This window comes from Oncorhynchus clarkii, unplaced genomic scaffold, assembly GCF_045791955.1.
Source record: "Oncorhynchus clarkii lewisi isolate Uvic-CL-2024 unplaced genomic scaffold, UVic_Ocla_1.0 unplaced_contig_9558_pilon_pilon, whole genome shotgun sequence".
NCBI classification, from domain to species: Eukaryota; Metazoa; Chordata; class Actinopteri; order Salmoniformes; family Salmonidae; genus Oncorhynchus; species Oncorhynchus clarkii.
The window spans coordinates 40,001-51,320 of record NW_027258559.1 but is presented as its reverse complement, the minus strand read 5'-3'; the positions used below and the strand labels follow the sequence as shown (position 1 = coordinate 51,320).

General features: G+C 43.0%; 1 protein-coding gene across 1 annotated transcript in view; it reads left to right on the top strand.

The window, feature by feature from the left end:
- Positions 1-413: 413 nt before the first annotated feature.
- LOC139397348 (retinoic acid receptor beta-like) overlaps positions 414-11,320 on the top strand; it is a gene marked incomplete at its 3' end in the record, with an annotated part of 48,882 nt that continues 37,975 nt past the window's right edge. The window contains exons 1-2 of the mRNA XM_071144104.1: positions 414-426; positions 2,653-2,813. Coding sequence (XP_071000205.1) covers positions 414-426; positions 2,653-2,813 — 174 coding nt within the window. The remainder of the gene's footprint in view (positions 427-2,652; positions 2,814-11,320) is intronic.

Below are 11,320 nucleotides of genomic sequence, written 5' to 3'. Positions count from 1 at the left end.
AGAAGTTAACGAAGGAAAAAGAACACCTCAAACTCCTTTTTTCAGGATGCACGCACATACACGCACAAACGCACACACACACGTTTGAGTAATCCCCACGGCCGCCACACATAAACACGGCATCACATGGAACTGCCCCCGGGGTTGTCAAGTTACTCTGAGACGAGGCAATGGTGGTCAGATGATGTGCCTCGGTCATCGTGTTGAGAACGCTTGGCCAAATTACACACTGCCGTTCTGAAACCATAGCTGCCTTCCTTATACGCTGATGGTTTCTCCTTCTTTAATATTGTCCAGTGATGACACTAAGCTGACAGAGAAATACTGAGTGACAGAGCGTTTAACCATTTGTGTTCTGTGGCTGGTGGTGCAGAAGATACTGTAGATGCTGTGAGCTTAACTACATAGTCGTCATGGTAAAAGATAGTTACTGCATGGACTCAGTCTCCTTGTCATAAGTGATTCTGTATACCGTTGAAGTCGGAAGTTTACATACACTTAGGTGGGAGTCATTAAAACTCATTTTTAAACCACTCCACAAATGTCTTGTTAACAAACTATAGTTTTGGCAAGTCGGTTAGGACATCTACTTTGTGCATGACACAAGTCATTTTTCCAACAATTGTTTACAGACAGATTATTTCACTTATAATTCACTGTATCACAATTCCAGTGGGTCAGAAGTTTACATACACTAAGTTGACTGTGCCTTTAAACAGCTTGGAAAATTCCAGAAAATGATGTCATGGCTCTAGAAGCTTCTGATAGGCTAATTGACATAATTTGAGTCAATTGGAGGTTTACCTGTGGATGTATTTCAAGGCCTACCTTCAAACTCAGTGGCTCTTTACTTGACATCATGGGAAAATCAAAAGAAATCAGCCAAGAAAAACTGTAGACCTCTGCGAGTCTGGTTCATGCTTGGGAGCAATTTCCAAACGCCTGAAGGTACCACATTCATCTGTACAAACAATAGTATGCAAGTATAAACGCCATTGGACCACGCAGCTGTCATATCGCCATCTCCTAGAGATGAACGTACTTTGGTGTGAAAAGTGCAAATCAATCCCAGAACAACAGCAAAGGACCGTGTGAAGATGCTGGAGGAAACAGGTACAAAAGTATCTATATCCACAGTGAAACGAGTCCTATATCGACATGAAAGGCCGCTTAGCAAGGAAGAAGCCACTGCTCCAAAACCGGCATAAAAATTACAGACTTTGTTTGCAACTGCACATGGGGACAAAGATCATACTTTTTGGAGAAAGGTCCTCTGGTCTGATGAAACAAAAATAGAACTGTTTGGCCATAATGACCATCGTTATGTTTGGAGGAAAAAGGGAGAGGCTTGCAAGCCGAAGAACACCATTCCAACCGTGAATCACGGGGGTGGCAGCATCATGTTGTGGGGGTGCTTTACTGCACTGGTGCTCTTCACAAAATAGATGGTGTCATGAGGAAGGACAATTATGTGGCTATATTGAAGCAACTTCTCAAGACATCAGTTTAGAGTCCCAAGTTAAATGTTGGTCGCAAATGACACCAAGCATACTTCCAATTTTGTTGCAAAATGTCTTAAGGACAACAAAGTCAAGGTATTGGAGTGTCCATTCACAAAGCCCTGACCTCAAACCTATAGAAACTTTGTGGGCAGAACTGAAAAAGCGTGTGCGAGTAAGGTGGCCTACAAACCTGACTCAATTACTCCAGCTCTGTCAGGAGGAATTGGCCAAAATTCACCCAACTTATTGTGGAAAGCTTGTAGAAGGCTACCTGAAACGTTTCACCCTGTCACACCCTGACCATAGTTTACTTTGTATATTTCTATGTTTTGGTTGGTCAGGGTGTGATCTGAGTGGGCATTCTATGTTACATGTCTAGTTTGTCCAGTTCTATGTTCGGCCTGATATGGTTCTCAATCAGAGGCAGGTGTTCGTCATTGTCTCTGATTGGGAACCATATTTAGGTAGCCTGGGTTTCACTGTGTGTTTGTGGGTGATTGTTCCTGTCTATGTGTTTTCACCAGATAGGCTGTTTAGGTTTTCGTTACGTTCATTACGTTCTTTATTTTTGTAGTGTTTGTATTGATTCGTGTTTTACGTTTGTTTATTAAATCATGGATCGCAATCGACACGCTGCATTTTGGTCCGACTCTCCTTCTCATACGGAAAACCGTTACACACCCAAGTTAAACAATTTAAAGGCAATGCTACCTAATGCTAATTGTGTGTATATAAACGTCTGACCCACTGGGAATGTGATGAAAGAAATAAAAGCTTAAATGAATCATTCTCTCTGCTATTATTCTGACTTTTCACATTCTTAAAATAAAGTGGTGATCCTAATTGACCTAAGGCGTGTAATTTTTACGAGGATTAAATGTCAGGAATGGGGAAAAACTGAGTTTAAATGTATTTGGCAAAGGTGTATGTAAACTTCTGACTTCAACTGTATGCCATTCCAGACAACTCACATCTAACATCTCAGCTGTTCTGAATATCAGTGGCTCGCGAATACAGCCTAAAGCTAACACTGTGCTGAATGGTTGATATGTCCAAAATGTGCAGGATACATTTTAGGCTACAATGAACTGTTTATTGTTGACATTTTTTCATTTACCTTTTCCCATTCCTTCCTTTTCCCCTCTCTCAGCTGTCCGGAACGACCGCAATAAGAAGAAGAAGGAGAGTCCCAAGCCAGAGCTGACCGAAAACTATGAGCTGAGTGCAGAACAAGAGGCCATCATAGAGAAGATACGCAAGGCTCATCAGGAGACCTTCCCATCGCTCTGCCAGCTGGGGAAATACACCACGGTTAGTACTGTAACACACACACACACACACACGCCCACACCCCCACACACACACACAGAAGGAGAATAGAATAGACCAATACTACTGTACTGTATATTGTAATTTTCAGATCACAGAAATTCGTAACCCAACTCCTCGAGAAATTCACAGATTAACCCTGAGAGGTTGGAAGCCAGGGTCAGCCACTGTGCAGTTTAGAAGGGCACAACATCAGGAGATTAGCATGCACGAAGACACACTTGTATTTAGTTGTAGTTAATGCTCCAGGCACAGTTTGCATCAATGTCAGTGTAGTGAGATCTGGCGAACAGATTATTGTCTGTTTCATTTCTGTGATAGTGTACTTCTGACTGGCAAAGCCCACAAAGGGAATCGATCCTATGTACTGTACTGCAAATCCCCCTCTAATGCAGTAGCCAGAACTCAATTATGAGATAAATCCTCGCTAACACAACTCAATAACCTCTCCTCCCTATGCACGCCCAGGAGGGTCGGATAGATTTTGAATGGAAATCAATGACAATCAGAGGAGGTTAGGACTCGTTTTTGTGACAGGTGCTTCATGTCAACTGATGATCAATATCTGGAGAGTGTCATGAGAAGATAGACATTGTGCACTAGTCTTTAGAAAGCCTCAATAGGTTCCACAACTGAACAGTGCTCTTGTGCTCTGCGGCTGATCCTGTGCTGCTTCCATCCTATCCACTGTGTGTATGAGTGTGATATGAATTCTATTCTATTTTTTCTATTCTATTATATTCTATATTATTCTCAAAAATCTCTATTACATTAACCTTCTGAGTATTATAAATACTATATAGACCAACTCCAACGATCATATGTCTTTTTGCAGATTCATAAGGTATGTTCTACTACCAGGGGATCCAGAGTAGGCCATCCATAATGTTAGTACCAGATCCTCTTGTTTAGAGACATCCATAATGTTAGTACCAGACCCTCTTTCTTAGAGACATCCATAATGTTAGTACCAGACCCTCTTTCTTAGAGACATCCATAATGTTAGTACCAGACCCTGTTGGTTAGAGACATCCATAATGTTAGTACCAGACCCTCTTTCTTAGAGACATCCATAGTGTTAGTACCAGACCCTCTTGGTTAGAGACATCCATAATGTTAGTACCAGACCCTCTTTCTTAGAGACATCCATAATGTTAGTACCAGACCCTCTTTCTTAGAGACATCCATAATGTTAGTACCAGACCCTCTTGGTTAGAGACATCCATAATGGTAGGACCAGACCCTCTTGGTTAGAGACATCCATAATGTTAGTACCAGACCCTCTTGGTTAGAGACATCCATAATGTTAGTACCAGACCCTCTTGGCTAGAGACATCCATAATGTTAGTACCAGACCCTCTTGGTTAGAGACATCCATAATGTTAGTACCAGACCCTCTTGGTTAGAGACATCCATAATGTTAGTACCAGAACTTCTTGGTTAGAGACATCCATAGAGTTAGTACCAGACCCTCTTGGTTAGAGACATCCGTAGTGTTAGCACCAGACCCTCTTGGTTAGAGACATCCATAGTGTTAGTACCAGACCCTCTTGGTTAGAGACATCCATAATGTTAGTACCAGAACCTCTTGGTTAGAGACATCCATAATGTTAGTACCAGACCCTCTTGGTTAGAGACATCCATAGTGTTAGTACCAGACCCTCTTTCTTAGAGACATCCATAATGTTAGTACCAGACCCTCTTGGTTAGAGACATCCATAATGTTAGTACCAGACCCTGTTGGTTAGAGACATCCATAATGGTAGGACCAGACCCTCTTGGTTAGAGACATCCATAATGTTAGTACCAGACCCTCTTGGTTAGAGACATCCATAATGTTAGTACCAGACCCTCTTGGCTAGAGACATCCATAATGTTAGTACCAGACCCTCTTGGTTAGAGACATCCATAATGTTAGTACCAGACCCTCTTGGTTAGAGACATCCATAATGTTAGTACCAGAACCTCTTGGTTAGAGACATCCATAGTGTTAGTACCAGACCCTCTTGGTTAGAGACATCCGTAGTGTTAGCACCAGACCCTCTTGGTTAGAGACATCCGTAGTGTTAGTACCAGACCCTCTTGGTTAGAGACATCCATAATGTTAGTACCAGAACCTCTTGGTTAGAGACATCCATAATGTTAGTACCAGACCCTCTTGGTTAGAGACATCCATAGCGTTAGTACCAGACCCTCTTTCTTAGAGACATCCATAATGTTAGTACCAGGCCCTCTTGGTTAGAGACATCCATAATGTTAGTACCAGACCCTCTTGGTTAGAGACATCCATAGTGTTAGTACCAGACCATCTTTCTTAGAGACATCCATAATGTTAGTACCAGACCCTCTTGGTTAGAGACATCCATAATGTTAGTACCAGACCCTCTTGGTTAGAGACATCCATAGTGTTAGTACCAGAACCTCTTGGTTAGAGACATCCATAATGTTAGTACCAGATCCTCTTGGTTAGAGACATCCATAGTGTTAGTACCAGACCCTCTTTCCTTTCTTCGAGACATCCATACAGGGCTCTACAGTGCAAGTATTTCACTCGCATTTGCTCCTAAAAATTGATATGTGCGAACCGGAAAAATGATTTACGAGCAGTGTGCGCGATTAAAGATGACTGACAACCTACCGGAATCTATTTTCCCCCCGCTGCTAATTGTTTAAAAACTACAAGTCCCACATTCCACAAGTGGCATGCGCCAACTACAGTAGAGTTTTCTGTGATGACGCAGTCCAGTCAGATAGAGAAAGGTGAACAACACTGGAAAATAGTATCGGTATAGGCTATAAGTTAACGTGCAGACATCGAGAAAAATGAAGCCTATTCAATTTTATTTTAAGTGAAAAAGAGACGAGGAGAAAGAGGAATCCGGTGATAGGGATTCGCAAGGTTCAACTAATGAAGCCTCTTCACAAGGTTTACCTGAGGCGGCTAACGTTGACACGGCTGCTAACGTTTGGGATGCTGGGAACAACGTTAGCGAAGCTACCTTGAACCCAGCTGTCACTTCTACGTCCACTGTAGCCGGTGGAGGGAGAACATATACATTGGCTCAAAATGTTCCCATGGCTAGAGTTCGAAAACAGCGTCATGTTCTGCAAATATTGTAGAGGGCAGAAACAGGCCTTCGTCCTTCGTGTCAGGAAACCCGCACCTGAAAAGAGATAGCGTAGCGAAACATAACATCTCGCTGCAGCATATCCAGTGCAGAGATCTGTACCTGTTGAGACAGGAGAAACCATCAGGCATGGTGTCAGCAGCCTTGAGGAGGCAAGTGCTGCTGTCTGAGGAGGAGAAGAGGAGGCAGCTGAAAATAAAGATAAACATTGCATCCTTCATTGCGAAAGATAAAGAACCTTTCGTCAAATTTGGGCCGTTTATCAGACTCCAACACAAAAACAGAGTTGACATTAATCCCACATACGACAATGATGTATGATGTGCGGAGATGATCGGTTAAATTGCTGACATAATGAGAGAGAGCCTGTCAGCGAAGCTGAAATCCGCAAAGTATCTTGCCGTTCTAATAGACGGAGACAGTGATATATCCAACACTGAATGCGAGATTGTCTACGTACGCTTGTTGGAGGATGGGAGCCAGTCAATCTCCTGGTCGGACAACAGACCCTTGAGCATTCTCATGCCATTGGTAAGTTGTTCCTCTTTATAGACTTTATTCTTGTGTAGAGTTGAATCATTATTCATAATGGAGATAATTTAGTTTGTCAGAAATACTTTTGTGTAATTGTTTTTTTGTGTTGTCATTCGAGGTGTTTTGGATGCCACCAAGGCCACATTTGGTGCTGTTTGCCCAGAGGAGGATGGAGGGTCATGGATGAAGAAGATTTCCTTCAGGGCAGATGGTGCCTCCGTGAACATGGGCCACTGTGGGGGAGTGATTGCCCACCTGCAGAGAGAGGCAGGGGGGCATATAATCCCAATCCACTGTATGCCTCATAGGTTTGTAACTAATCAATTATCTATGATTTTGTTTTATTTGCTAGCAGAGAATGTTAAACAATAATGTGTGTGTGTGTCTGTGTGCGTGCGCTAAGTGCTGGAATACTACAGAATTATTGTTTTCTGTTGACACAAGAGACAGGGGGGGAAGGAGACGGTGAATTGTTTGGAAGATTCTGTTCTGACTTTCACAGACTAGAGCTGGCACTACTGACCATTCAGAAGAAAGAGCCAAAGCTGTCTGTCGTGTACGATCTTCTGAATCTGATATGGACGATGTATCACTTCAGCGGAAAATCCAAACGAGAGCTCTGTGTTCTCGGGCAAGAGCTCGGTGTGGATATTTGCACACCGTCTAGCGTCAAGGGAACTCACTGGATCCCCCATGTCCACAGAGCGCTCAGTGTTCCTATGGCATGGACAAGACAAGGACCTTGCCACTGACAAAGGCCAGTACTCCGTTGTTCTGCAGCACATGGAGCACCAGGCCGTAGCATCAACAACAGAAGTTCAAGGGCGGGTAAAGAAGGTCACTTTTACACAGGAAATGTAATACCATACTAGTTTTAAAAATAGGTTCAAGACTCAAATGAACTTTCAGAATCAAGTAATTGACAGGTGACATTATTTACTCACTACTTAACTGATAAAGTGGGAAATGGAGAATGCACTCTTTTGTGTATTTTGCACTTTTCTTTCAGACATGTTTGAGCAGCTATCCTCACTTAGCCTCACCATGCAAAGGAATCACCTGATCCTCCCCCAAGCCACATCAGAGTTGAGGAAGACAGTGACCAGACTGGAAACACTAAAGCTTCAGACCATGCTTCCTCAGCAGCAGGGTGATGAGAGGAGATTCCAGGTGTGTTAGGATGAGAGCTTGTTAGGATATACGAGAAATCAATGATTAAAATCGATAATTAAGACAGATTCTCAGTGTGAGAATCAATGTATTCGTTGCCCAATAAAACAATTTGAGGATAAGGAGGAAAATGCGGTGGAGAAGTCTTTACATTTTTTTTATGAGATTCAGACAAATGCCCAGACATTTCAGTGTGTGTGTGTGTGTGTGTGTGTGTGTGTGTGTGTGTGTGTGTGTGTGTGTGTGTGTGTGTGTGTGTGTGTGTGTGTGTGTGTGTGTGTGTGTGTGTGTGTGTGTGTGTGTGTGATTTATGTTAAAGGGAATAACACTGAATGGAAATCTGAAAGGCTTCATGGACCTCACCAGTCCCCAGCTGAAGCAGCACATGAAGGCGTCCATCAACATGGGCGTGGATGATCTCAAAGCCAGGTTTGGTGGTTTGCTGAAGGATGAGGGTGTCCAGACCCCAGTGAAGTCTTTCAGAGTGCTAAACCCTGACACATGGCCAGATGACCAGGCCAGCCTTCTCACCTTTGGCAATGATGGTGTGGCAGACCTGATGAGGCTTTTCAAGGAGCCTCTAGAGAAGTAAGAATTTATTTGACACTGCATTGCCATATGAGACAATGTTATGTTTGCATATTTGCAAACTCACTTGCTCTCTTCAATCCTGCAGATCGGGGTGCAACATGCCTGCAATCCAGGATGAGTGGCAGGGGCTGAAATCCTGGTCAGCCACAAATTCAAGGACAAGTCCTACAGTGGCCTGTGGGAGACCATGTTGACAAAGGACCCCTACAGGCACGATTACAAGGTAGGCTAACAGTCCTGAGTGGTTATGTATGGTATCCTATGGTTAGTTTTGATAAGTTAATGGTAAGAGGTTAAATGAAATTGAAAGATATAATCTTTTCCCTAGAACATACTGGAGTTGGTGCAGCTTATGCTGGTGCTGCCCATTTTACCCAGTGTGAGCGAGACTTCTCTGCGCACAACCGGATTAAGAATTTGACAAGAAGCTGCCTTGGGGTCTCTACCACTGAAGATGAGGATCAGCCTGGAGGGGTCTTCTGTTGAGGAGTTCTATCCCACTCCTGCCGTGGACCGCTGGCTGACCTCTAAGCGTACCAGACGGCCAACATACGAAATCAGCTGGATAACTGATATCCTTTGTGTCTAGTAGGCTTGGGTCAATGTGTGATTTTGGTGGTATGTGCTGTTCCAAAGATGTGTGTCCCTTAGTACACGCACACACGCAGTATAAATATGTATGTAATAAATAGTTTGTTAATAAACTCTGTTACATTTTTCACTGTGCTCCTGAATTTCTTTGTGTGCTCCTACATTTTTTCATTTAGGAGTGCATTTACTCCTTGGGAAAAAAGTTAGCATAGAGCATGCCATAAGTACCAGACCCTCTTGGTTAGAGACATCCATAATGTTAGTACCAGACCCTCTTGGTTAGAGACATCCATAATGTTAGTACCTACCAGACCCTCTTGGCTAGAGACATCCATAATGTTAGTACCAGACCCTGTTGGTTAGAGACATCCATCATGTTAGTACCAGACCCTCTTGGCTAGAGACATCCATAATGTTAGTACCAGACCCTCTTGATTAGAGACATCCATAGTGTTAGTACCAGACCCTCTTGGTTAGAGACATCCATAATGTTAGTACCAGACCCTCTTGGTTAGAGGCATCCATAATGTTAGTACCAGACCCTCTTGGCTAGAGACATCCATAATGTTAGTACCAGACCCTCTTGTTTAGAGACATCCATAATGTTAGTACCAGACCCTCTTGTTTAGAGACATCCATAATGTTAGTACCAGACCCTCTTTCTTAGAGACATCCATAGTGTTAGTACCAGACCCTCTTTCTTAGAGACATCCATAATGTTAGTACCAGACCCTCTTTCTTAGAGACATCCATAATGTTAGTGCCAGACCCTCTTGGTTAGAGACATCCATAGTGTTAGTACCAGACCCTCTTGGTTAGAGACATCCATAATGTTAGTACCAGACCCTCTTGGTTAGAGACATCCATAGTGTTAGTACCAGACCCTCTTTCTTAGAGACATCCATAATGTTAGTACCAGACCCTCTTGGTTAGAGACATCCATAGTGATAGTACCAGACCCTCTTGTTTAGAGACATCCATAATGTTAGTACCAGACCCTCTTGGTTAGAGACATCCATAGTGTTAGTACCAGACCCTCTTTCTTAGAGACATCCATAGTGTTAGTCCCAGACCCTCTTGGTTAGAGACATCCATAGTGTTAGTACCAGACCCTCTTTCTTAGAGACATCCATAGTGTTAGTACCAGACCCTCTTGGTTAGAGACATCCATAGTGTTAGTACCAGACCCTCTTGGTTAGAGACATCCATAGTGTTAGTACCAGACCCTCTTTCTTAGAGACATCCATAATGTTAGTACCAGACCCTCTTTCTTAGAGACATCCATAATGTTAGTACCAGACCCTCTTGGTTAGAGACATCCATAATGTTAGTACCAGACCCTCTTGGTTAGAGACATCCATAATGTTAGTACCAGACCCTCTTTCTTAGAGACATCCATAGTGTTAGTACCAGACCCTCTTGGTTAGAGACATCCATAATGTTAGTACCAGACCCTCTTTCTTAGAGACATCCATAATGTTAGTACCAGACCCTCTTGGTTAGAGACATCCATAATGTTAGTACCAGACCCTCTTTCTTAGAGACATCCATAATGTTAGTACCAGACCCTCTTGGTTAGAGACATCCATAGTGTTAGTACCAGACCCTCTTGGTTAGAGACATCCATAGTGTTAGTACCAGACCCTCTTTCTTAGAGACATCCATAATGTTAGTACCAGACCCTCTTTCTTAGAGACATCCATAATGTTAGTACCAGACCCTCTTTCTTAGAGACATCCATAATGTTAGTACCAGACCCTCTTGGTTAGAGACATCCATAATGTTAGTACCAGACCCTCTTTCTTAGAGACATCCATAATGTTAGTACCAGACCCTCTTGGTTAGAGACATCCATAATGTTAGCACCAGACCCTCTTGGTTAGAGACATCCATAGTGTTAGTACCAGACCCTCTTGGTTAGAGACATCCATAATGTTAGTACCAGACCCTCTTTCTTAGAGACATCCATAATGTTAGTACCAGACCCTCTTGGTTAGAGACATCCATAATGTTAGTGCCAGACCCTGTTGGTTAGAGACATCCATAATGTTAGCACCAGACCCTCTTGGTTAGAGACATCCATAGTGTTAGTACCAGACCCTCTTGGTTAGAGACATCCATAATGTTAGTACCAGACCCTCTTTCTTAGAGACATCCATAATGTTAGGACCAGACCCTCTTGGTTAGAGACATCCATAATGTTAGTACCAGACCCTCTTGGTTAGAGACATCCATAATGTTAGTGCCAGACCCTGTTGGTTAGAGACATCCATAATGGTAGGACCAGACCCTCTTGGTTAGAGACATCCATAATGTTAGTACCAGACCCTCTTGGTTAGAGACATCCATAATGTTAGTACCAGACCCTCTTTCTTAGAGACATCCATAGTGTTAGTACCAGACCCTCTTTCTTAGAGACATCCATAATGTTAGTACCAGACCCTCTTTCTTAGAGACATCCATAATGTTAGTACC